Source organism: Syngnathus typhle, linkage group LG9 (genome assembly GCF_033458585.1).
Source record: "Syngnathus typhle isolate RoL2023-S1 ecotype Sweden linkage group LG9, RoL_Styp_1.0, whole genome shotgun sequence".
In the NCBI taxonomy this organism is placed as follows: Eukaryota; Metazoa; Chordata; class Actinopteri; order Syngnathiformes; family Syngnathidae; genus Syngnathus; species Syngnathus typhle.
This window is the reverse complement of record NC_083746.1, coordinates 15,052,623-15,080,549: the sequence shown is the minus strand read 5'-3', so window position 1 is coordinate 15,080,549 and position 27,927 is coordinate 15,052,623. Positions and strand designations below refer to the sequence as shown.

The following is a 27,927-nucleotide window of genomic DNA, read 5'->3' as shown; positions in this document are numbered from 1 at the left end:
TCACGTTAGCATACCTATCGTTTAGCCCAGGGGTGGGCAAACTACGGCCCGCGGGCCACATCCGGCCCGCGGGACCGTTTAATCCGGCCCGCCAACCCTGAACAAATTTTATTATTAAACTTTTTTTTTTGGGTCATTTTGCCTGCAATGACTGCGTTTTCCCAGTAGATGGCGAAGCGCTCGCCTGCGCATTTACTACCGGAAGCCGTGTCAGAAAGCTCGGTGTACACTCACAAGTGCGTGTACGTACTCGGTAGTACGGACTTGGCGCACTCTCGTTCTATTCGTATCAGTCCCGAATTTCGAGCGTGGGCTTTGACGACAGCATTCTTATAATTCGCGCGCTGAGCTTTCAGGTGCAGTTTTGCGCTAAAGCCACCCACAAACCTTCCCCTGGAATCCTTCCATTAAAATGAGTGGCCCGAAAAAAAGAAGTGAGTGCCGAATGTTAAAAAAGAGTGGCCAATTTGGCTCGACGTACGCGACGTGACGTTCAGCCACATCAACATCAACCCGTCACAGATCAAGGTAAACGGACCAACACCTCGGATCTCGCCTAAGAATTGCCACAACAAATTTTACTCCAGACTATGACGCACTAGCAAAAAAGGGAGACCAACAACACTGTTCCCACTGAAAATGAAGGGGAGGCTCTCAAGTTTATTGTAAAAAAATGCATTTTGAATATGATTTGTACACATAGCAGGGATTGAAACTAGCGACCATTCTCATTTTCAAACAATGCAGGATGCTCAAGGACATTGATGCACCACCTATTTGCGACTAATCTTAACCTGTAAAGTTCTTAAGGCTTACTTTAAGGAGGTGTTTCCCGTTTCCTCACCTCTGTTACCAGGTGAGTTAAAACTCTGCTCTGATTTTCAGATACCCCTCACCGTGTTGCTGTTTTGATGACTTTATTTGGATGTATGCTTTCACCGATTCTTCAAGATGATATATTTGGTCAGAATGTTTGCCGTTTGATGTGATCTCATAAGATAAACATCTTTCATTAATCTGACCTGCAGGCACTGAAGTGATGGAGATTGTTATTCATAATAACAGTGTCGTATTTTATGAGAATCACTGATAGCAGTTTTTTAGTGAATTATTATTTTCTTAATGCTGTTAATAAATGCATTTGTTTTCAAAAAAATTGTTTGGAATATCCATGCTTTACTACCTACTAAAGGCCAAGATCTTTTATGCAATGACCTTTACAGGTCGCTTATATGACTTCACACAACGCCTACGTCCATCTGCTCCTTGTCCGGCCCTCCGGTCCAAATTTAGAACCCAGTTCGGCCCGCGAGTCAAAAAGTTTGCCCACCCCTGGTTTAGCCTGTTGTTGCTCGTTCATGACTGTTCTTGGTGTTGGATTTTGTCGAATAAATTTCCCCCCAAAATGCGACTTTTACTCCGGAGCCACTTATATATGTTTTTTTTCACATTTTTGGGCATTTTATGGCTGGTGCGACTTATACTCCGGTGCGATTTATAGTCCGAAAATTACGGTACTCCCACATGAAAGTAGTCCGATTGACCACTCACTGGTTGTGAGCGTGAATAGTTGGCTGGTGACTGATTCAGGGTCTCCCACCTACCGCCTGAAGTCTGAACCACGTTATTCCCCACGGGGGTCGCGGGCGTGCTAGAGCCTATCCCAGCCGTCATCGGGCAGTAGGCGGGGGACACCCTGAACCAGTTGCCAGCCAATCGCAGGGCACACAGAGACAATCAACCATTTGCACTCGCACTCACACATAGGGACAATTTGGAGTCCTCGGCCTACCAAGCATGTTTTTGAGATGTGGGAGGAACCCGGACTGCCTGGAGAAAACCCACGCGGGCCCGGGGAGAACATGCAAACTCCGCACAGGGAGGGCCGGAGGTGGAATTGAACCCGCACTCTCCTAACTGCGAGGCGGACGTGCTACCCAGTGTTCCACCGAGCCACCCCAAAATGTGTATTTTAAAGATAATTCTACCTTGAAAAATAATTGGGCTATGACTTACCGTATTTTCCGGACTATAAGGCGCACCGGACTATAAGGCGCAGCTTCAATGAATGGCCCATTTTAAAACTTTGTCCATATATAAGGCGCACCGGACTATAAGGCGCACCATTAATGCAATCACAATTTAATAACTTGAAAAAGTGAAAACAATAACAATATATCAATAATGTTAATATCACACAACACACAAAATAAACATGTAAAGCTTACTTTAATAAGTACAAAACAAAACAGTCAGATAGATCGGTGAACTTAAAAAGGTCAAGTTCCATCCACCCATCATTCTCTATTTGGTCCATACATAAGGCTTTTGAGAAAATTTGAGGTTTTTAGGTGCGCCTTATAGTCCGGAAAATACGGTACTTGTCTGGCCTAACATTAAATCAAAGACAATAGAACAAAGTTACCCGCTCACTCTCCAATTTCGGTTTCTCCTCCAGGTCGTGCAAGTTCCAACTTTGGAGCTTCTGACCAATTTTATAGTTCCACAGATTCATTGTCCCATCCTACAAATTACAAAGACATTTTAACAGCAATGAAAACCAATTTTCTTCAAACTGTTTTCTCTAGCATTTTCTTTTTATATACCGTATACAGTCGCAAGAAAATGTATGTAAAACTTGTGGAATTACAGTACCTGGATTTCCTAAAATATATGATCTGATGTTCGTTCACAGAAAAGAAAAACACCAACCACTTAACTAATACCACACTAACAACTTATGTAATATCTTCATGTTTTACCGTAATTCTCAGACTATAAATTGCGTTTTTTTTTCATAGTTTGGGTGGGTGGGCGACTTATACTGAGGAGCGACTTCTATGTGAATTTTTTCACAAATTTTCAAAATTTAAAAAAAATAAATAAATTAAACTGCGATAAACGAACCGTGATGTAGCAAGGGATTACTGTAATTTGAATTTCAAGTGACGTCAGTGGCGCGGCGGTTGTTTACATAAAGGACAAAGATTCGATCACGGGATGACGAAGATGACGAAGGGACCCACGTACTACCGCCATCATTAGCGGCTTTGTTTGTAAGTGACACGTAATGATTTGGAGCGACACAGAAGGTTTAAAAAACTATTGTGGCTTTTACGCACACCCGGTCCTACTCTACGGAGCTCTCTTTCACCTCCGTGGATTGAAGTCGGGGGCCGGCGCTCGGCCGGGTGGTTGTCCAGGGACGGTGGATGGGGCTCGGACATGGCTTTAACGCACGCCCGGCCCTACTCTACGGAGCTCTCTTTGACCTCCGTGGATAGAAGTCGGGGGCCGGCGCTCGGCAGGGTGGCTGACCGGGGACGGTGGATGGGGCTCGGACATGGCTTTTACGCACGCGCGGTCCTATTCTCTGGAGCTCTCTTCCACCTCCATGGCTGGAAGTGCCACCTCGCAACTTGTTTATGTTTCTATCATTACAGTTCAGTACTTGTTGGCTCGTTGAACTCGTTTTGTTAAATAAAGAGACGTTTACCAAACCCACGTCTTTCCTTGTACTTTGTTAACGCTATAATATAGTTATATTCTAGATCTCTGGAATAACGACGAGGCTGACGTCAGGGCGCACGCACGGCGTTGTTGACAAAGGACGAGGAATTTGATCAATGGATTTAATGATTTGGAGTGACACAGGTGGTTTGATAATATTGTTGTTTATATGATAGTTACCGTTTTTTTCCGTGTATAATGCGCCCCCATGTATAATACGCACCCTAAAAATGGCATGTTGATGCTGGAAAAAAGCCTGTACCCATGTATAATACGCACCCAGATTTTGACTCCTACTTAAGTCCGTGAACGTAAAATTATTTCAGAAAAAAGATCATCTTTGGGAACAACTGGATGTTCTGCCGGTCAGTATCACTGCGCATGCGCTAGCATACTCAATAGCGAAGAAATGTTTCGGATTTGTGTAGGGTACATTGTGACAGCAAACGAGCAGGTGATCTAGCAAGCGTCTGATACGAGAGCATTGTGTTCGTATGGAGTGTGTTTGAAGTGAACAGCAGAGAAGAAAGCACATCTGTAATGGCGGCCTCCGTATGATATCCGGATTTAAAAAAAAAAAATTTAAAAGTTTGAGAATTTTTTTTTTTTTTTTTTGTACCCATGTATAATGCGCACCCCAGATTTTAGGACGATAAATTAGCTAAATTTTGGGCATTATACATGGAAAAAAACGGTATTTGACATACCGTTTTTTTCCGTGTATAGTGCGCCCCCATGTATAGTACGCACCCCTAAAAATGGCATGCTGATGCTGGAAAAAAGCTTGTACCCATGTATAATACGCACCCAATTTTTATGATTTTCTTTTTTAATTATTTTTATTTTTTTAAGTCCCAATGATCGTCACACACGCAGGGAGGCAATGGGTCCCATTTTTATAGTCTTTGGTATGGTCTTAACTAGGCTGGATGTAATTTTTTTTGTTGGCGTTGATTTCTCCGACTGCCCATAAACGCACCACCGCGCTCCGTGCGCGCACGGGACAGCAAACGAGTAGGTGATCGAGCAAGCGTCTGATACGAGAGCATTGCGGTCGCATGGAGCGTGTTTGAAGTGAACAGCAGAGAAGAAAGGAACAAGGCAAAGTGTTGTGAAATAAAATATTACCTGTAATACGGATTTAGGTAGAGAACTGAACTCTCGCTCTTTATATAGCTGACGTGTCTTGCGCATCTGTAATGGCGGCCTCCGTGTAATATCCGGTTTGCGTGTGTGTGCGTGTGTGCGCGTGTGTGCGAGAGCGAGCGAGAGAGCGCGAGAGAGAACGCTCAACCGTAGCGCACCGCCGACCGCCCAACTCGATTATTGTGACAGAGCCGTCGCTGAAATTTAGAAGATATTTTTAAAGTCCTGATGTACTTTCTAAAATTTAAGTGGACCTCAGTGCGCACTGCGCAGGGAGCTTAATTTGGTGCAGCGCGCCGGGCGCTCACTGTCGCATTGCTTAAAGAGCGCCTTTGTGTTTTAGGATGAACAGCAGAGACCAAAGGAACAAGGCAAAGTGTTGTGAAATAAAATATTACCTGTAATACGCATTTTGTTATTTGCTGATTGAAACTGCTAATTAAACTGTGAATTGAAACTAATAGGAAGAAAACAACTCTCGCTCTTTATATAGCTGACGTGTCTTGCGCATCCGTTCTGTGCATTTTATCTCACAACACTTTGCCTTTCTTCTCTGCTGTTCACTTCAAACACGCTCCATGCGACCGCATTGCTCTCGTATCAGACGCTTGCTCGATCACCTGCTCGTTTGCTGTCCCGTGCGCGCACGGAGCGCGGTGGTGCGTTTATGGGCAGTCGGAGAAATCGACGCCAACAAAAAAATTACATCCAGCCTAGTTAAGACCATACCAAAGACTATAAAAATGGGACCCATTGCCTCCCTACGTGTGTGACGATCATTGGGACTTAAAAAAAAAAAAAAAAAATTAAAAAAAAAAATTAAAAAAAAAAATTAAAAATTTTTTTGTACCCATGTATAATGCGCACCCCAGATTTTAGGACAATAAATTAGTTAAATTTTGCGCACTATACACGGAAAAAAACGGTATACTTTATAAATCGTTATATGGGTCTGTGGAATATTTAGAGGTCAGCGGCGCGGCGCATACGCAACATCGTTTCCATAAAGGACGATCGATGGATTTAATGAATTGGAGTGACACAGATGGTTTTATAAACGTGTTATTTATGTAATAGTTATTTGAATAACTCTGAATGTTACGTCAGGCCCGTTCTCAGCTCTTCGTTTGTGTTTATGTCACGTTAGCATACCTATCATTTAGCCTGTTGCTCCATGTCTGTTCTTGGTGTTGGATTTTGTCGAATAAATTTCCCCCAAAATGCGACTTGTACTCCAGAGCGACTCATGTTTTTTTTCACGTTGTTGTGCATTTTATGGGTAATGCGACCTATATTCCGGAGCGACTTTTAGTCCCAAAAATACGGTAATTGGACATACTTTAATGTTTTTATGGGGGGATGCTATGTAAACAGTAGGGGTGTAAATCGCGGGTTTTGTCACGATACGATATCATATCGATACAAAGATACACGATACGATATTTGCCGATATCTTAAAGCCTGCTGTGATTCATTCACGATACATCGCGATATAGTGCTCTACGATCGATTTTTTTTTTTTTAAATATAGAACAATATCCTGATTTATAACAATTCATACGCAAAATCAACAAGGTACTGCAAACTCTTTTCTAGGAAATTACAAGAGTATTGTAGTTTACAAAGTGCTTATTTTAACACTGAACTTTGATGTCGTGTTTTTTCTTTAAATATAAATATAGAGATTTGTGGTCCCTGAATATTTGATCACCGCATGGCAGGATTTACAAACTGCACGTGTCTTGCCTGCTGAGCCATCTTTTCTTTGGAATCCAAAGTGCTTCCAAACGAAAGACTTGAAGCCTAAATGGGAGCAAATTTCCTCGTCTTTTTGGACACTAGCCATAGCACCAGCCCAGGAACCGCGTACTAGTTGTCGACTCCCCTTTCACGTGCCTGCTCTGCTCACAACACAACACGCCGCTCACTGCTCCCGGAAAGAGGAAGCAAGCAACAATGAACTGAATTTCAAATTAAAGTCGCGTCTGATGTCCGAGGTCAAACACGGCGATGTAAATCAATGTTTACGTTTAGCATCGGTGCCAATAAATCGTAGAGCATTGTATCGATTAATCGATGTGTATCGATGAATCGTTACACCCCTAGTAAACAGTTATAGTGTAGGATGGGGTAAGGCATTGACAACCAGGAATCGAGTGGAACAGGGACTAACATTCCGGTTCTCCCGGAATACATCAATACATCTATTGGACCAATAGATTCAAGAACAGTTTTTATCCATGAGCAACCAACACCCTAAAGGCTGCACTTAATTCTATATACAGTATTTTCTGCAGTATAAGGCGCACTGGATTATAAAGCGCACCTTCATTGAATTTTTTTTCTTCCATACATAGGGCGCACCGGATTAAAAGAGACATGGAATAGAAGCTACTGCACCAAACTGGGGTTGACTAGGCTTGCGTTCTGCATCCACTAGATGGAGCTGTGCTAAAGGGAATGTCAACCCAGTCAATGAGGTAAAATCCAACTCCCATTCCGTATGAAATATTACTTGGTCCAGCAACCCCACTAATTTTTCATTCTCATAAACTTTATTTAGTTTAAAAGCAAAAAGTGAGTGTGTGCATTGATGCGTAATGCGTTAAGCTAATTGGATTTGGTGCCGGGCTTGTGTATGCGCAGCCTACTGTGATTGCCTCTCGACAGGCTGACCTGTATGTCAAGCGATGGGTTGGATTCTAGCCTATAGAAAAAACGTGTCTTTTTTAAATGTCATGCGATCACCAGTAGTAGCTTACTTCAGTGACGCCCCTGACCACGGTTGCCGTAATGCTGAAACCGATGCGACCTTGTAATTTACTAGTTGTACTAAACTGTACTGCGCCATGTACAACCATTATATATCAACAAATTCATCAATTGATCTATATACAAGGCGCTCTGCATTATAAGTCACACTGTGTTTTTTGAGTAAATTTGAAGTTTTTAAGCGTGCCTTATAGTGAGGGAAATATGGTATAGTATTGTCTTTGTTGCAAGTTCTTTGTAAAATTGTTATTAAACTGACCTTGCACTGTACTGTGGAGCTGGTCCTATCTTGTCATGCCTCTAGTACAGGGGTGGGCAAACCTTTTGACTTGCGGGCCGAATTGGGTTCTAAACTTTGACCGGGGGGCCAAACCAGGAGCAGATGGATGTAGTGTTTGTGTGAAGTGATATAAACGACATGTAAAGGTCATTGCATAAAAGGTTTTGGCCTTTAGTAGTTAGTAAAGCATGGAAAAAGCTTTTTGAAAACAAATGCATTTATTGACAGCATTAAAAAATTATTTCACCAAATAAATACTACCACTGATTCTCATTACATACGACACTGTTATTATGAATAACAGTTTCCATCACTTCACCGCCTGCAGGTCAGATCTACGTATGAAAGATTTTTTTTTTTTTTCGAAGTCCCAATGATCGTCACACACATCTGGGTGAGGTGAAATTTGTCCTCTGCATTTAACTCATCCCCATGTGAGGGGAGCAGTGAGCAGCAGCCGTGCCGCGCTCGGGAATCATTTGGTGATCTAACCCCCCAATTCCAACCCTTTATGCTGAGTGCTAAGCAGGGAAGCAATGGGTCCCATTACTGTAGTCTTTGGTATGACCCGGCCGGGGTTTGAACACACAACTTTCCAGTCTCAGGGCAGACACTCTACCAGTAGGTCACTGAGCTGGTCTTATGAGCTTATGAAGCGAAATCAGAACACACTGCAAACATTCTGACCAAGCACATCATCTTGAAGAATCAGTGAAAGAATACATCTAAATGTAATGAACAAATCAAAACGGCAACACGGTGACTGATATCTGAAAATCAGAGCAGAGCTTTACCTCACAAACACCTGGTGACCTCTGTCACGTGAGGAAATGGGAAACACTTCATTAAAAAAACATTTAAAGAAAAAGTTTTTTTTTATTTATTTTTATTTTTTTTAAAGAAAGTCATGTTACAACAAAACCAACAACAGGACTGACCGACAAAGTCGTGGAACAAAAAGACAGGGTGACATCACCAAAGACAGGAACAGAAACCAAACAGACATCATGACAGTAACACATGCAATGATCCGACGGTGAGCGAGGGGCAGACAGGACTTAAATACAAAACACGTTACATCGATTGAGGTGACACAGGAAGAGAGGGGCGACGCGAACAGAAACTATGGCAACCTAGACACATAGCAAAACTGGGGACGAGACATGACAATCTCCCTCGAAATAAAACTTGAAATCACCTTTCTTCTTGTTTGTTGTCAATCGCGCATCGCATTCAGCCATCCTGCCCAACACACTTCATCAGTAAAATTCATAATTGACGACACATCGTTTGATGCGATGGTGCAATCCTTGATGGTGTTATTGTCAAATATTGTTTGGTTTTTAATCTCCATCGCGGACCGGACGTCATACGGAGGCCGCCATTACAGATGCGCAGAACGGATGCGCAAGACACGTCAGCTATATACGTAAAGAGCGAGAGTTCAGTTCTCCACCTATTAGTTTCAATTCACAGTTTAATTTGCAGTTTCAATCAGCAAATAACAAAATGCATATTACAGGTAATATTTTATTTCACAACACTTTGCCTTGTTCCTTTCGTCTCTGCTGTTCACTTCAAACACGCTCCATACGACCGCAATGCTCTCGTATCAGACGCTTGCTCGATCACCTGCTCGTTTGCTGTCTGTCACAATGTACCCTACACAAATCCGAAACATTTGTTGCGGCTCCGAGTCACGACGAGGGGCAAGTTTTGGTTTCCAAGGCTGTTTTTATTCCTCTTCAACGTCTCTCCCATACAGAGCCGCCTTTTTCACGTCCGCACGCCTTTTTCACATGCGCGCACGGAGCGCGGTGGTGCGTTTACGGGCAGTCGGAGAAATCAACGCCAACAAAAAAAATTACATCCAGCCTAGTTAAGACCATACCAAAGACTATAAAAATGGGACCCATTGCCTCCCTGCGTGTGTGACGATCATTGGGACTTAAAAAAAAAAAAATAATAAATAAAATGAAAAAAAAAATCATAAAAATTGGGTGCGTATTATACATGGGTACAGGCTTTTTTCCAGCATCAGCATGCCATTTTTAGGGTGCGTATTATACATGGGGGCGCACTATACACGGAAAAAAACGGTAGTCGAAAACAGGTGGTGCATCAAAAACTTGTCTCTGTACTAGACTTTTGATCCGCAGTTTGTCGATCGGACCAAATTAAGCTCCCTGCGCACTGAGCTCCACTTAAATTTTGGAAAGTCCATTAGGACATTAAAAATATTTTCTATATTTTAGCAACCACTCTGTCACAATTGCGACCAGCGCGGTGCAGTTGCGCGGTCGGCGACGCGCTACGGTTGCTGTGGAATAAGTGAAACCACAACTGACAATGAGTATGACGTCAGTGCCGCATGTACTTCTGGAGTCAGCAGCGGCGTTGTTTATAAGTGACACGGAGGACAAAGAAGATTTGATGAATTTAATGATTAAGAGTGATTTGGTTTGGAGTGGTTATATAAACTTGTTATGCATGTTATAGTTATTTGAATAACGTCAGGCACGTTCTCAGTTCCTCGTTTGTGTTTATGTAACACGGTTTTTGGTATTCTATTTTGTAAAATAAAGTTCCCCCAAAAATGCGACTTGTACTCCGGTGCGACTTATATGTTTTTTTCTTCTTTATTATGCATTGTACGGCTGGTGCGAGTTGTACTCCGGAGCAACTTAAAGTCAGGAAAATACGGTATATTCCTTGATTGTTTTGGCACTGATTCTACACCTGCTCTCATATTTGCTCTCCAGCACATCAAGTTTTTATAATTATAATCTAATTACATTAATATAATATGTAACAAGACCCCAAGATACTTAAGATACCAAGACCTATGGTCACGAGCTATGGGTCGTGACCGAAAAACGAGATCCCGGATACAAGCGGCCGAAATGAATTTTCTCCGCAGGATGTCCGGGCTCTCCCTTAGAGATAGGGTGAGAAGTTCGGTCATCCGGGAGAGACTCAGAGTTGAGTCGCTACTCCTCCACGTTAAGAGGAGCCAGATGAAGTGGCTCGGGCATCTCATCAAGATGCCTCCTGGACGCCTCCCTGGGGAGGTGTTCCGGGCATGTCCCACCGGTAGGAGACCCCGGGGACGACCCAGGACGCGCTGGAGAGACTACCGTTTTTTTCCGTGTATAATGCGCCCCCATGTATAATACGCACCCTAAAAATGGCATGTTGATGCTGGAAAAAAGCCTGTACCCATGTATAATACGCACCCAAATTTCTTTTTTTTTTTTTTTTAAGTCCCAATGATCGTCACACACGCAGGGAGGCAATGGGTCCCATTTTTATAGTCTTTGGTATAGTCTTTACCAGGCTGGATGTCATTTTTTTTGTTGGCGTTGATTTCTCAGACTGCCCGTAAAGGCACCACCGTGATCAGTGCGGACATGTGAAAAAGGCGTGCGGACGTGAAAAAGGCGGATCTGTATGGGAGAGACGTTGAAGAGGAATAAAAACACCCTTGGAAACCAAAACTTGCCCCTCGTCGTGACTCGGAGCCGCAACAAATGTTTCGGATTTGTGTAGGGTACATTGTGACAGCAAATGAGCAGGTGATCGAGCAAGCGTCTGATACGAGAGCATTGCGTTCGGATGACGCGTGTTTGAAGTGAACAGCAGAGACGAAAAGAACAAGGCAAAGTGTTGTGAAATAAAATATTACCTGTAATACGCATTTTGTTATTTGCTGATTGAAACTGCTAATTTAACTGTGAATTGAAACTAATAGGAAGAAAACAACTCTCGCTCTTTATATAGCTGACGTGTCTTGCGCATCCGTTCTGCGCATCGGATCCATAGTGCGCATGCGCAGTCATACTGCCTCCGTATGACGTCTGGTCCGCGATGGAGATTAAAAAACAAACAATATTTGACAATAACACACCATTAAGGATTTCACCATCGCATCACACGTGTGTTGGGCAGGATGGCTGAATGCGATGCGCGATTGACAACAAACAAGAAGAAAGGTGATTTCAAGTTTTATTTCGAGGGAGATTTGTCATGTCTCGTCCCCAGTTTTGCTATGTGTCTAGGTTGCCATAGTTTCTGTTCGCGTCGCCCCTCCCTTCCTCTGTCACCTCAATCAATGTTACGTGTTTTGTATTTAAGTTCTGTCTGCCCCTCGCTCACCGTCAGATCATTGCATGTGTTACTGTCATGATGTCTGTTTGGTTTCTGTTCCTGTCTTTGGTAATGTCACCCTGTCTTTTTGTTCCACGACTTTGTCGGTCAGTCCTGTTGTTGGTTTTGTTGTACCATGATTTTCTTAAAAAATAAATAAATAAAATAAAATAAAATAAAAAATTTAAAAAAAAAATTACCCATGTATAATGCGCACCCCAGATTTTAGGACAATAAATTAGTTAAATTTTGCGCATTATACACGGAAAAAAACGGTATGTCTCTCAGCTGGCCTGGGAACGCCTTGGGATCCCCCAGGATGAGCTAGATAAAGCGGCTGGGGAGAGGGAAGTCTTGGAGTCCTTCCTGAAGCTGCTGCCCCCGCGGGTTATTTTTATCAACGGATAAATTTCTTCCCTTCCGTGAGTCGTCACCTTATCGTGGTGGAGGGGTTTGCCTTGCCCCTATGATCCGAGGAGCAATGTTGTCTGGGGCTTCATGCCCCAGGTAGGGTCACCCATGGCAAAAGGGTCCTAGGTGAGGGGCCAGACAAAGCACGGCTCAGAAGACCCCTAAGGATGAATACAATATATGGACCTTGTTTTCCCTCGCCCGGACGCGGGTCTCCGGGGCCCCCCTCTGGAGACAGGCCTTGAGGTGGGGCTCGAAGAAGAAAAACGTGGGTCCCCCTTCCCATGGGCCGCTTTGGCCCCTCCTAGAGGTCAAAGCGGTCGGGTGCAAAGCGAGATGGGGGGCGGCCAAAGGCGGTCCGATGCCCGGCTGCAGAAGCTGGCTCTTGGGACATGGCTCTAGCTGAAAAGGAGCCTGCGCTGGTGTGTTAGGCAGAAAACCTCCGACTAGACATAGTCGGACTTGCCTCCACACATAGTTTGGGCTCTGGTACAAGCCGTCTTGAGAGGTGCTGGACTCTCTTCCACTCTGGAGTTGCCCACGGTGAGAGGCGTCGAGCAGGTGGTGAACGAGAGGGTAGCCTCCCTCCGCCTTCGGGTGGGGTGACGGGTCCTGACTCTTTTTGTGGCTATGCATTGAACAGCAACTCAGAGTACCCACCTTTTTTGGGGTCCTTAGAAGAAGTGCTGGAGAGCCCTCCCTCTCGGGACTCTTTCGTTCTACTGGGTGACTTCAATGCTCACGTGGGCAATGACAGTGAGACCTGGAATGGCGTAATTGAGAGGAATGGCCCCCCCCGATCTGAACCCGAGCGGTGTTATATTATTTGACTTCTGTGCTCGACACTGATTGTCAATAATGAACACCATGTTCAAACATAAGGGTGTCCATGTGTGCACTTGGCACCAGGACACCCTAAGCCGCAGTTCGATGATTCACTTTGTAGTCATTGGATTTGCGGACGCATGTTTTGGACACTCGGGTGAAGAGTGGGGCGGAGCTGTCAACTGATCACCACCTGGAGTGGGTTGGCTTTGATGGTGGGGGAAGATGCCGGTCACAGAGCGCTTGGGTCTTCCAGGAACTTTGAGCAGAATCCCCTGTCAGGCAGAGCTTCAACTCCCACCTCCGGCAGAGCTTTTCCCACTTCCCGGGGGAGGCAGGGGACATTCAGTCAGAGTGGACCTTGTTCCTTGCCTCCATTGGTGAAGCAGCACACCGGAGCTGTGGACAGTGCCTGTCGTGGCTGCAATCCCCGAACCCGCTGGTGGATACCGGAGGTAAGGGATGCCGGCAAGTTCAAGAAGTCCTATTGAGCCGTTTTGGCCTGCGGTCCACCAGAGGCAGCTGACAGATACCGGATGGCCAAGCGGAACACGGCTTCGGTGGTTGCTGAGGCAAAAACACGGGCGTGGGAGGAGTTTAGCGAGGCCATGGAGAATGACTTTGAGGAGATTCTAGTCCACCATCCGGCGTCTCAGGAGGGGGATGCAGTGCACTGTCAACACTGTTTACAGTGGAGATGGCGTGCTGCTGACCTCGGCTCGAGACGTCTTGAGTCTGTGGGGAGAATACTTTGAAGACCTCCTCATTTACACTTAGACACCTTCCATTGTGGAAGCAGGGCCTGGAGACTCCGAGGCGGACTCTCCAATCTCCAATTTCTGGAGTCGAAGTCACTGAGGTAGTTAAAAAAGCCCCAAGGAGTGGATGCAATTCACCCGGAGTTTTCAAAGGCTCTGGATGTTGTGGGGCTGTCCTGGTTCACATGCTTCTGCAACATCGCGTGGACATCAGGGACGGAGAATTTCTAGGCGCAGTCAAGGTGTTGTCCGGTTTGGGGATCTCAGCATTGCGTCTGCTTTTTGCAGATGACTACGTGCTGTTGGCTTCTTCAAACCGTCATCTCCAGCTCTCACTGGAGCGGTTCGCAGCAGAGTGTGAAGCGGTCGGGATGAGGGTTAGCACCTCCAAATCCGAGTCCATGGTTCTCAGTCGGAATAGAGTGAAATGCTTTCTCCGGATCGGAGATGAGCTATGGGTCGTGACCGAAATAACGAGATCCAGGATACAAGCGGCCGAAATGAGTTTCCTCCGCAGGGTGTCCGGCTCTCCCTTAGAGATAAGGTGAGAAGGTCGGTCATCCGGTAGAGACTCCTCCCCATTGAGAGGAGCCAGATGAGGTGGCTCGGGCATCTCATTAGAATGGCTCCTGGATGCCTCCCTGGGGAGGTGTTCCAGGCATGGCCCACCGGTAGCAGACCCCGTGGACTACCCAGGACGTGCGAGAGAGACTATGTCTCAGCTGGCCTGGGAACGTCTTGGGATCCCCCAGGATGAACTGGATGAAGTGGCTGGGGAAAGGGAAGTCTGGGAGTCCCTCCTAAAGCTGCTGCCCCCGCAACCCGACCCCAGATAAGCGGAAGATGGATGGATGGATGGATGGATACATTTCTTATTAAGTGAAGAAGGAGCTAAGACAAAAGACAAAGTCCTCGATTTACCAGTCGAACTATACTCCAGGGATGAGAATGGCAAAAGTGTAAAAACACTGAAAAGTAGCCGTGGGTCTGGGGGTCGACTGGGGGTCTGGGGGGGAGGCGATTATATATATATATACTGGACTGTCTCAGAAAATTTGAATATTGTGTTAGTTTTTTATTTTCTGTAAAACAATTAAAAAAAACAAAAATGCCGTACATTCTGAATTCATTACAAATCAATTATTGCTGGAAATATTCAATTTTTTTCAGATAGGATTTTTAAGTTTTCTTAAAACTGTAAGCCATAATCAGCAATATTAAAATAATAAAAGGCTTGCAATATTTCAGTTGATTTGTAATGAATCCAGAATGCATGACATTTTTGTTTTTTTAATTGCATTACAGAAAATAAAGAACTTCATCACAATATTCTAATTTTCTGAGACAGTCCTGTGTATGTCTATATCTATCTATCTATCTATCTATCTATCTATCTATCTATCTATCTATCTATCTATCTATCTATCTATCTATCTATCTATCTATCTTTATATATCTAGATATATATATATATATATACACAGTGGAGCCCCGGTTTTTTAACACAATCCATTCCAGAAGTTTGTTCGAGAAGTGAATCGTTCGAATTCCGAATCATATTTTCCCATTACAAATAACGGAAAGAAAATTAATCCGTTCCAAGCCCCCCCCAAAAAAACGCCTTCTTTAAGCATTTTTTCATTTGCGCATTTTTGTCCAATCGGGCAACTGCAGCGCATGCCGAACACGCAACCGTAGCGCGTCGCCGACCGCGCAACACACCGCGCTGGTCGCATTATTGTAACAGAGGCGTCGCTGAAATTTAGAAAATATTTTTAAAGTCCTAATGTACTTTCCAAAATTTAAGTGGACCTCAATGCGCAGGGAGTTTAATTTGGTCCGATCGCACAACCGCAGCACACCGGGCGCTCAGTGTCGCATTGCTTATGGAGCTAGCAGGAAGCAAGAGCGAGACAGACGAAGAAGAGATAATGCGCCGAAGAAGACGTGCTAGTTTGTCAAGACGGTTGCGTCACTCTTTTCTTTATTTCGTGGCCCGTCTACTCTGGATCTATACGTGTCGCTCGCTAGTTTTGTAATGTAATTTAGCGCTTCGTGCATGAATAAAATTAGCATGAACAGACCCTCATCACACTCGAAGAAATGGATAAAAGCGATGACGAAAGAGAGACTGACAAAGTGTGAGGCGAAGGATATCTAACGCTATTCCAATCGGACGCTGAGGAGGAAGACTTCGACGGTTTCAGTGCACAGGAGGAAGATGAAGACGATGAAGCTCTTTTCTTACTTTTACTGGTATGTTTTTTAACGAGCCCTGTTGGTGTTGTACTACCGTGTTGCTGCTGTGTTATCGCCGCGTCTCAGTGACTTTTACCGGGTATGTTTTTTTTAATCCAGCCCTATTAGTCTTGTGTTACTTCCGTGTTGTGCAATATTACTGCGGCGGCACGGGCAGTGTTTGGAAAGAAATGTTAAGGTATGTTATTAAAACTTTAAAAAAGCTTTCTGTGTCCAGTCTTTCTTTGTTAATAACTCGCGTTGGAAAGAAATGTTAAGGTATGTTATTAAAACTTTAAAAAAGCTTTCTGTGTCCAGTCTTTCTTTGTTAATAACTCGCGTGCACACTTCCTTGTTGCTGCGGTATTACTGCTGCGTCACAGGCAATGTTTAGAAAGACATGTTAAAGTATGTTATTAAAACTTTAAAAAGGCTTTCTGTGAACGGTCTTTCTTTGTAAAAAACGCGTGTGCACGTGCGGTTTGTAGTCCGGTGCGGCTTATATAAGAAAAAAATTAAAATATCCCCCAATTTTAGCTGGTGCGGTTTATAATCCGGTGCGGCTAATAGTCCGGATTTTACGGTATATGTTTCGTGCGGTGAAGTTCATGACTGGGGAGGCAATGACGTCATCTCCCCTCCTTCGGTAAAATTTGTTTGACACCTAACCGTGTCACAAAAAAGGTTGGGGAATGCTGCTCTAGAGCAGGGGTGGCCAACCAGTCAGAGACTAAGAGCCACATTTTTTTACTGTGTACCGCAAAGAGCCACCGAACCAGTCATGCTGACTGATGTTGCAGGCAGCATACCGCTCTCCTTGGCTTCACCAGACCCTTCCGCGTCTATCACAGGTACTCAAGGTAAACCTGCTCTCATCTGTGAAAAGCACAGGGCGCCAGTGGCGGACTTTCCAATTCTGGTGTTCTATGGCAAATGCCAATCGACCTCCACGGTGCTGAGCAGTGAGCACAGGGCACGCTACAGGACGTCGTCCCCTGAGGCCACCCTCGTGAAGTCTGTTTCTGACAGTTTGGGCAGAGACATTCACACCAGTAAACTGCTGGAGGTCATTCTGTAGGGCTCGGGCAGTGCTCAACCTGTTCCTCCTTCCACAAAGCAGCAGATAGCGGTCTTGCTGATGGGATGAGGATCCTCTACGGACCAGTCTAGCTCTCCTAGAGTAACTGCCTGTCTCCTGGAATCTCCTCCATGCTCTGGAGATTGTACTGGGAGACACATGAAATCTTCTTGCAACAGCACGTATGGATGTGCCATCCTGGAGGAGTTGGACAATCTGCGCAACTTCAGGAGGGTTAAGAAATCGCCTCATGCTCCCAGTCGTGATAATGACTCTTGCTAAAGCTAACACTTGTGGAAAAATAGTTAAAAGCGATCAAGAGGGAGGAACTTGAAATGGCCTCCACCTGCAAAACCAGTCCTGTCTTGGGGACCATCTCATTGTTGCCCCTCTAGTGCACCTGTTGTTAATTCCATCAACACCAAGACAGCTGAATCTGATTAACAACCCCCTCTACCACGTACCTGACCAAAACCTTATCAGACAAGTGTAATTGAATTCATGCCATACCCTGATAAAAAACTGTTCCTTTAATTTTTTTGAGCAGTGTATTTCCCAAATTTGAATTTTAGAAATAAAAGCGAACTGATCACTCGACTTTATTTCCACCAAAAATAGCATACAACTTGTAGCTACCTTTTCCTACTTTACTGATTTATGTTTTGTAATCAAAAGGACTCCGTGACTGAATGATTTTATTTGTACAGGTATCAGTGAGTGAAATTGTTCAAGTTGTTGGGGGAATTAAGGTTTGTAATTCTATTTCATTCTTTTTCAATAAATGTTTTAATTTGTTGTGCGTTAATTTGTATGGTTTCTGCAATCAACTGTTTGTATTTGATTTGACAATTCGATTCCGTTACAAGAAATTATTATGGTATAAAATCGGACCGTGATGAATAAGATTATTGAAGGCGTTTAAAGTAGACTAGTCTGATTATTGTTGGATTCAAATCTATTCAATCCTTATATCTATTCAGTCCTGTACTTGTCGGGCCGCGTTCAAATCTAACTCGGACAATTGATGCAATAAATTGCCTTCAAAATTATTTGAAGGATATTTTAATCCCATTAAATATTTAATTCGTTTAAATATTTACTTCAATTAAGTAATACAACGAATGTGTTTAATTTAGACTAATCGGATTATTGTTGGATTCAAATCCATTCAATTGTTTGTTGGTTGCGGGCCCGTCCTGTACTTGTCGGGCTGCATTTGAATCTAACTCGGACTATTGATGCATTCAATTGTCTTCAAAACTATTTGAAGGATAATTTTATTTCGCTTAAATATTTGATTTGTGTGAAAATATCATTCGTTTAAATAATTGAGTTGTTTGAAGCATTTCAACAATTAGGAGTTTCTATACAGTTTTAGAATTAATGATTAAGGCAGTGCTTCTCAAATAGTGGGTTAGGGTTAGTGTTAGCCCTTGGGGGGCGCGGTGCTATACCTAGGGGGGCGCGTGTGACCCTGGGGAACAGGCTTTTTTTTTGGCAGTACTAAAATAAAGTGTAATTGCGCATTTTCACAGCAGGGGGCAGTGGCGCTCTCATTGTTACTTCTGTGACGTTTGCGACAGTGCAACATTTTACGACTTACAAGACAAGTTAGGATAGTTACGGTGGGGATGGGGGGGCGCGAATAGTTTTCTTCTTGCTAGGGGGGGGCGTAACAGAAAATAATTGAGAAGCACTGGATTAAGGTATAAAATTTCTTCTCAAATACTATTATTGTCATACTTCCATTAATTCGACCCTTCATCGAATAATGACGTGTAGGCTCGCTACTTCGGCGACAAAGTAGAGCAGACCCATATAAATAGTTACTTCGGCACAACTAGGGCAAGTGTGCGCTAGATCAACGAATCCCTGAGGTCTTAACAAAGACATCTAAAAATATCCGAAATATAACAAAAGCATCAAACAACCATCATTACGTATGGCGCGGTTATTCTAACGATGTGTCTCAAATTTGAGTTACTCAGCACGAGCGTCGTTTGACTTCAGAGGGATTGGCGTTATAAAGAGATTATATTGATTCTTTTAGAATTTATTTAACTCAGGTGGTCAGAGACGGACGAGTCCCTTCACCCTGGCTTACCGAACCCTTTAATGGGAAGCCAGTCACTTTAACAAAAAGTGCAGGTTTGACAGGGTGTCAAGAGCTTTGCCAGCTGTGGTATTGCCTATTTCTACCACACGATTAATATTATATCTCCCTCACCCACCTGGAGAGGAGGGACTCGTATGTGAGATTGCTGTTTGTGGACTTCAGTTCTGCCTTCAACACCATTGTGCCACAACGCCTCATCAGCAAACTTGACACGCTGGGCCTCAGTACCTACCTCTGCAACTGGCTACTGGACTTCCTCTGTCAGAGGCCACAGGTAGTACGTGTTGCCGACAAAATCTCCGCCAGCATCACGCTGAGCACGGGGGCCCCCCAAGGCTGCGTGCTCAGTCCGCTGCTCTTCACCCTCCTGACGCATGACTGCACTGCAACCTACAGTGACAACCGTATAGTGAAGTTTGCTGACGACACGACTCTGGTGGGTCTCATCACCAAGGGAGACGAGACTCAATACAGGCTGGAGGTTGACCTTCTGACCATGTGGTGCAGGGACAACAACCTCCTGCTGAACGTCGACAAGACCAAGGAGATTGTTGTGGACTTCCGGAAGGGTCACACCCAACACCTGCCGCTGACCATCGACGGTGCTGTGGTGGAGAGAGTGAGCAGCGCCAAGTTCCTGGGGGTGCACATCAGTGAGGATCTCTCCTGGTCCACCAACACCGCATCACTGGCAAAGAAAGCCCAGCGCCGCCTGTACTTCCTGCGGAAACTCAGGCGAGCGAGCGCTCCTCGGGCCGTCATGACTGCCTTTTACCGCGGCACCATTGAGAGAGTCCTCTCCAGCTGTATTGCTGTTTGGGGTGGCAGCTGCACTGACTACAACTTGAAGGCCCTACAGCGCATAGTGAACACGGCTGGTAAGATTGCTGGTGCTTCGCTCCCCTCCTTGAAGGACATTTACACCTCCCATCTCACCCGCAAGGCGACCACGATTGTGAGTGATGTGAGTCACCCCGCTCACTCTTTGTTCGAGCTTCTGCCCTCTGGGAAGAGGTACAGAAGCCTGCGCTCCCGCACCACCAGACTCTCAAACAGCTTCATACTCCAGGCTGTTAGGATCCTGAACTCGCTCCCCCGTTCTGCGTAGCGTCCTGTACTTTTACTGTCTGTACTGTCTGTATGCACACTGGCTCTTATTTGTTGTGTTATCTGTTTATTTATTATTTATTATTACTCTTATTATTTATTGTTTGTGCCTTTTTGTTTATGATGTTTTTTATTTTTGCGCTATGCTTGCTGGCTCCGTTTTGCTCCTCTTATTTATTGTGTTATCTGTTTATTTATTATTTATTCATCACTCTTACTATTGATTGTTTGAATTTTTGCCTTCTTGTTTTTATATTGTGTCGCGTACTTGTATGTCTATCGTGTTATGTGTCTCGTCACCGTGGGATAGAGAAAAACGTAATTTCGGTCTCTTTGTGTGTTGTGACATATGGAGAGATTGACAATAAAGCTGACTTTGACTTTGATCTACACAGTCAATCCCATTTCAAAAATTACAAACATACCCCTGATCCGGACAACAACCAGTGCCGATCACCTGAAGGAACCAGTAGTGAGCTGACAAACCTAAGAGAATATAACAATGAATGAAATGTATAATTACCTGAAAGGAACACAAAAATAACAATTGTATTACTTACTCTTTATGCCCTAGGCAGAAGGACTGGATGTTGTACGGAGAACAGCGGTGACTCACTCTTATTTTTTCATCCCGGTCAGAGGTGATGATATACTTATCATCAAGTGACACAGTCTGAATGAAAAAATGAGAATGTGTTACAGAGTACTCGCAAGGCTTGAAATATTTGTTTTTTTCTCAGCGAAGCAGCTTAGCAGATCAATTCATTTGAAGAGCAACTTCCTAATTCTGAGGCGCAATTTTTTGCAGATTCATCCCATGGCCCTGAAGCAAAAGTTTTATTAAACAAGATGCAAAAATAGATCAAATTAACTTTTTTTTCATTTTTACAAAAACAATTGTTCTTAATTTCACATTGGCTTTAGTTATCCTGGAAAGCCAGACCAATTGCATACTAGCGATTGGTCTGGTGGAGAGTAGCTTTGACACATTTCTGAGGCGGGGCAAAGAGCGGACTTGGCTTTCTTTTTTCTAACTACCGTAATTTTCGGACTATACGAAAGTATTCGGCCCCCTTGAACTTTTCAACATTTCGCCACATTTCAGGCTTCAAACATAAAGATATAAAATTGTATTTTTTGTCAGGAATCAACAACAAGTGGGACACAATCGTGAAGTGGAACAAAATTGATTGGATAATTTAAACCTTTTTAACAAATAAAAAACTGAAAAGTGGGTCGGGCAATATTATTCGGTCCCTTTACTTTCAGTGCAGCAAACTCACTCCAGAAGTTCAGTGAGGATCTTTGAATGATCCAATGTTGTCCTAAATGACTGATGATGATAAATAGAATGCAACTGTGTGTAATCAAGTCTCCGTATAAATGCACCTGCTCTTTGATAGTCTCAGGGTTCTGTTTAAAGCGCAGAGGGAACCATGAAGACAAAGGAAGACACCAGGCAGGTCCGAGATACTGTTGTGGAGAGGTTTAAAGCCGGATTTGGATACAAAAAGATTTCCCAAGCTTTATACGTCTCACGGAGCACTGTGCAAGCAATTATATTGAAATGGAAGGAGTATCAGACCACTGCAAATCTACCAAGTCCCTCCAAACTTTCATCTCAAACAAGAAGAAGACTGATCAGAGATGCAGCCAAGAGGCCCATGATCACTCTGGATTAGTTGCAGATAACTACAGCTGAGGTGGGAGAGTCTTTCCATAGGACAACAATCAGTCGTGCACTGCACAAATCTGGCTTTTATGGAAGAGTGGCAAGAAGAAAACCATTTCTCAAAGATATCCATAAAAAGTCTCATTTAAAGTTTGCCACAAGCCACCTGAGAGACACACGAAACATGTGGAAGAAGGTGCTCTGGTCAGATGAAACCAACATCGAACTTTTTGGCCACAATGCAAAACGATATGTTTGGCGTAAAAGCAACACAGCTCAGCACCCTGAACACACCATCCCCACTGTCAAACATGGTGGTGGCAGCATCATGGTTTGGGCCTGCTTTTCTTCAGCAGGGACAGGGAAGATGGCTAAAATTGATGGAAAGATGGATGGAGCCAAATACAGGACCATTCTGGAAGAAAACCTGTTGGAGTCTGCAAAAGACCTGAGACTGGGACGGAGATTTATCTTCCAACAGGACAATGATCCAAAACATAAAGCCAAATCTTCAATGGAATGTTTCACAAATAGACGTATCCAGCTGTTAGAATGGCCAAGTCAAAGTCCAGACCTGAATTCAATCAAGAATCTGTGGAAAGAGCTGAAGACTAATGTTCACAAACGCTCTCTATCCAACCTCACTAAGCTCGAGCTGTTTTGCAAGGAAGAATGGGCAACAATTCCAGGCTCTCGATGTGCAAAACTCATAGAGACATACCCCAAGCGACATGCAACTGTAATTGCAGCAAAAGGTGGCGCTACAAAGTATTAGCGCAAGGGGGCCAAATAATATTGCACGCCCCACTTTTCAGTTTTTTATTTGTTAAAAAGGTTTAAATTATTCAATCAATTCCGTTCCACTTCACGATTGTGTCCCACTTGTTGATTCTTGACAAAAAATGTAAATTTTATATCTTTATGTTTGAAGCCTGAAATGTCGCAAAATGTTGAAAGGTTCAAGGGGGCCGTTGCATTTTTTTTCATAGTTTGGGTGGGGGGGGGAGACATACTGAGGAGCGACTTATGTGAATTTTTTCACAAATTTTCAAAATTAAAAAAAAAAGTGAAAACGCGATAAACGAACCGCGATGTAGCAAGGGATTACTGTAATTAGAATTTCAAGTGACGTCAGTGGCGCGGCGGTTGTTTACATAAAGGACAAAGATTTGATCACGGGATGATGAAGGGCCCCACGTACTACCAGCATCATTAGCGGCTTTGTTTCTAAGTGACACGGAGGACGAAGAGTTTGAGAGGACGAAGAGAGCGCTCGGCCGGGTGGCTGTCCGGGGACGGTGGATGGGGCTCGGTCATGGCTTTGACGCACGCCCGGGCCTACTCTACGGAGCTCTCTTTCACCTCCGTGGATGGAAGTCGAGGGCTGGTGCTCGGCCGGGTGGCTGTCCGGGGACGGTGGATAGGGCTCGGTCATGGCTTTTACAAATGCCCGGTCCTATTCTATGGATCTCTCTTCCACCTCCGTGGCTGGAAGAGCACGCCGCCACACGCCAAACTGGAAGTTTGTTTTGTTAAATAAAGAGCTGTTTACCAAACCCACATCTTTCCTTTCACTTTGTTAACGCTACAATATAGTTATATACTAGATCTGTGTAATAACGGCGAGGCTGACGTCAGGGCGCACGCGCGGCATTGTTGAGAAAAGACGAGGAATTTGATCGATGAATTTAATGATTTAGAGTGCACAGATGGTTTGATAATATTGCTTCTATAATAGTTATTTGATATCTAATTATATATCGTTATATGGGCCTGTGGAATATTTTGTAGTGCAAGCGCCGTCAGCGGCGCGCACCCATTGTTGACAAATGACGATCGATGGATTAAATGAATTGGAGTGACACAGATGGTTTTATAAACGTGTTATTTATGTAATAGTTTTATTTAATAACTCTGAATGTTACGTCAGGCCCGTTCTCAGCTCTTCGTTTGTGTTTGTCTTTTTAGTTTAGTTTATTGTTTAGCACATATATCAATAACTGTGCAAGGAGGGAGACAAAGCCTAGGGCTTGTAAAGAGCTCCACTCCTTCTAACCCCCAATTCCAACCCTTAATGCTGAGTGCCAAGCAGGTCCCATTTTCACAGTCTTTGGTATGACCCGGCCGCGGTTTGAACCCACAAGATTCAAGATTCAAGATTCAAGAGTTTTTTATTCGCCATGTTTGAGCGTGCCAAACAAGGAATTTGACTTCGGTAGAAACACACCCTCTGTTCAACATTTAGGTGACTAACAACATTCAGGACATGTGAATAATGGCAAAAACAGTGTAGACAAATTCAAAAAGGTGTGAGGAGCAGGATGTTATTGCACAGCAATGTCTCTGAGACTCTATGAGTGGTGTGAGTTCATCAGAGCAACAGCCTGGGGGAAGAAGCTGTCTCTGTGTCTGCTGGTTTTGGCGTACCGAGCTCTACAACCTTCCAGTCTCAGGGCGGACACTCTAACCACTAGGCCACTGAGCTGGTTAACGTTGTCACGTTAGCATACCTATCGTTTAGCCTGTTGTTGCTCGTTCATGTCTGTTCTTGGTGTTGGATTTTGTCGAATAAATTGCCCCCCAAAATGCGACTTATACTCCGGAGCGACTTATATGTTTTTTTTTTCACTTTTTTGGGCATTTTATGGCTGCACTTTAAAATATCCAAAAAAGCACAAGACTAATAGTCTCCACCTCCTGTTACAAAACCAAGTGAAGTGTATAAAAATGTGAGTTGTTTTTCGGGGTGCGGTTTTCCCATGTCTTGGGGAGAAGGCCCGGTACCGTACTGCTTTTTCCTGAACGCAGACTTAATATAATCATTTGAAATTGAACTAATCTGGCGTGACTCTGATTTGTGTGCTGAAAATTCAAGATGGCGGCGCGTGCATACGCAGCGACCTCTCTCTGTCCCGCCCAAACGGTGTTTTGTTCGTGAAATGAGTGTTTGTCCGGCAGTTTTATGTGTTTGTCTCGTTGTACTGAGTCGTGCTACAAGTACAGCAGGCAGGTTTTGCTTGACATCGGCGAAAGCGAGTTTTGTGGAGTGCCGGACTTTGATGCGGGGACATTCAAGGAGCTCGGACTGCTACGTCCTGAAGCGTCGCCGGACTCGTCTGCTATTCCTCCCCCGGTTGGGAAGCGTAGAAAGCGGCGTGCGAGGAGGCTGAAGAGGGGAAGCGCGGGGGCGTCCGGGCCAGGCTGGCGGCTAACCCAGCTCGCCGTGCCTTCCATTCTTCTGGCGAATGTTCGATCGCTGGACAACAAAATGGATTACATTCGCCTGCTGAGATCTTCAAACCGGACTGTGCGTAACTGCTGTGTGCTCGTGTTCACTGAGACTTGGTTGATCGTCAACATTCCGGACTCTGCTGTACATCTGGAGCGGCTAGCGTGCTATCGGGCGGACCGGGCCATTGTACAAGGGGGAAAATCTCGAGGAGGTGGGATATGCGTCTACATCCGTGACGAATGGTGCCGGGACTCTGTAGTGGTATGCAAAAACCTGCCGTCCTTTTTACCTGCCAAGGGAATTTACCGCGATTCTGCTGGTCGCGGTTTACATCCCGCCTTCCAACATCGAAGGAGACAGGATCGCGGCTCTTAGTGAACTGTACCAGGCTGTCAGTGAACAACAGACGGCGGACCCTGACGATTTCACCATCTTCGCTGGGGATTTTAATCGTGCTAACCTGAAGTCTGTTTTTCCAAGGCTCCACCAGCATGTTAATTTTCCAACACGTGGCGACAACTTCCTAGACCTGGTCTACTCTTTGCATAAAGGAGCCTTCAAAGCCGCCCCCCCTCCCCCATCTTAAACTTTCTGACCATATCACTGTTATGCTTTTGCCCGCATACAGACGAATGGTGAGAGCATCCAGACCCGTTCGCAAGCGGGTACGGGTGTGGCCTGAGGGTGCCTCTGAAGACTTCGTGACTGCTTTGGCACTACTGACTGGGACATGTTTAGGAGGGCTGCCACTTGCGACGATCGGACAGACATTGAGGAGTATACGGATTCTTTTTCCTCCTACATCACGAAGTGCATTGATGATGTGACTCACTCAAAATCCATCGTCACTCGGGCTAACCGGAAGCCATGGCTGACAGGGGCTGTCTTCAGGTTGCTGAGGGCCAGGGACAAAGCCTTTAGAGCGGGAGATGAGGCTGGCTTGAGGACTGCGAGGGCCGACCTGTCCCGGGGCATCAAGGAAGCGAAGAGGGCGTTCCCTTGCAAAATTACCGCCCACTTCAAGGACAGCAGGGACGCACGGAGCTTTTGGCAGGGCATTCAGACCATCACGGACAACAAGCCCGCGCCGCAGAGCTGTGAAGGCGACATCCGTCTGCTCAATGACCTTAACCACTTCTTTGCTCGCTTCGACGCTCAGAACAGCACTTGCCCGCTGAAGGCCACTCCCCCTTCACACGAGCTGCCCCTGTGCCTCTCTGCCGACAGCGTGAGGAGGCCGCTCGCCGCTATCAACATCTGTAAGGCGGCGGGCCCTGACAACATCCCGGATCGAGCGCTGAAGGACTGCGCTGGGGAGCTGACGGGTGTCTTCACGGACATCTTTAACATTTCCATGCAGCAGGCCATCGTCCCGTCGAGTTTCAAGGCTAACACCATCGTACCTGTGCCGAAGAAACTTGCTCCGTCCTGCTTCAATGACCACCGCCCCGTGGCACTTACGCCTATCATCATGAAGTGCTTTGAGCGGCTTGTCATGGAGCACATCCGATCCGTTCTCCCCCCCCCACCATAGACCCCTTCCAGTTTGCGTAGCGTGCCAAACGGTCCTCTGAGGATGCCATCTGCTCTGCCCTCCACTCGGCACTCACCCACCTAGAGAGAAGGGACTCGTATGTGAGATTGCTGTTTGTGGACTTCAGTTCTGCCTTCAACACCATTGTGCCACAACTTCTCATAAGCAAATCGACAAGCTGGGCCTCAATACCTACCTCTGCAACTGGCTACTTGACATCCTTTGTCAGAGGCCACAGGTGGTACGTGTTGGCGACAAAGTCTCCGCCAGCATCACGCTGAGCACAGGGGCCCCCCAAGGCTGCGTGCTCAATCCGCTGCTTTTCACCCTGCTGACGCATGACTGCACTGCAACCTACAGTGACAACCGTATAGTGAAGTTTGCTGACGACACGACTCTGGTGGGTCTCATCACCAAGGGAGACGAGACTCAATACAGGCTGGAGGTTGACCTTCTGACCACGTGGTGCAGGGACAACAACCTCCTGCTGAACGTCGACAAGACCAAGGAGATTGTTGTGGACTTCCGGAAGGGTCACACCCAACACCTGCCGCTGACCATCGACGGTGCTGTGGTGGAGAGAGTGAGCAGCGCCAAGTTCCTGGGGGTGCACATCAGTGAGGATCTCTCCTGGTCCACCAACACCGCATCACTGGCAAAGAAAGCCCAGCGCCGCCTGTACTTCCTGTGGAAACTCAGGCGAGCGAGCGCTCCTCGGGCCGTCATGACTACATTTTACCACAGCACCGTTGAGAGCGTCCTCTCCAGCTGTATTGCTGTTTGAGGTGGTAGCTGCACTGACTACAACATGAAGGCCCTGCAGCGCATAGTGAACACGGCTGGTAAGATTATCCGTGCTTCACTCCCCTCCTTGAAGGACATTTACACCTCCCATCTCACCCGTAAGGCGACCACGATTGTGAGTGATGAGAGTCACCCCGCTCACTCTTTTTTTGGTGTTCTGCCCTCTGGGAAGAGGTACAGGAGCCTGCGCTCCCGCACCACCAGACTCACCAACAGCTTCATACTTCAGGCTGTTAGGATCCTGAACTCTCTCGCCCTTTATAGTATATGAGAAAGAGGGGATGGGTGAGCCGTCGGG

The 27,927-nt window shown here is 45.3% G+C and overlaps 1 protein-coding gene across 14 annotated transcripts in view; it reads right to left on the bottom strand.

Annotated features, from left to right (window-relative positions):
• wdr4 (WD repeat domain 4) overlaps window positions 1-27,927 on the bottom strand; it is a 124,016-nt gene that overhangs the window by 55,378 nt on the left and 40,711 nt on the right. For 11 of the 14 annotated variants that reach the window (XM_061287422.1, XM_061287421.1, XM_061287420.1 and 8 more), the window contains 3 exons: window positions 20,948-21,060; window positions 20,813-20,873; window positions 2,426-2,524 (listed from right to left, as the gene is read on the bottom strand). In XM_061287422.1, coding sequence (XP_061143406.1) covers window positions 2,426-2,524; window positions 20,813-20,873; window positions 20,948-21,060 — 273 coding nt within the window. The remainder of the gene's footprint in view (window positions 1-2,425; window positions 2,525-20,812; window positions 20,874-20,947; window positions 21,061-27,927) is intronic. The other 3 variants (XM_061287423.1, XM_061287434.1, XM_061287425.1) reach the window with 2 other exon arrangements.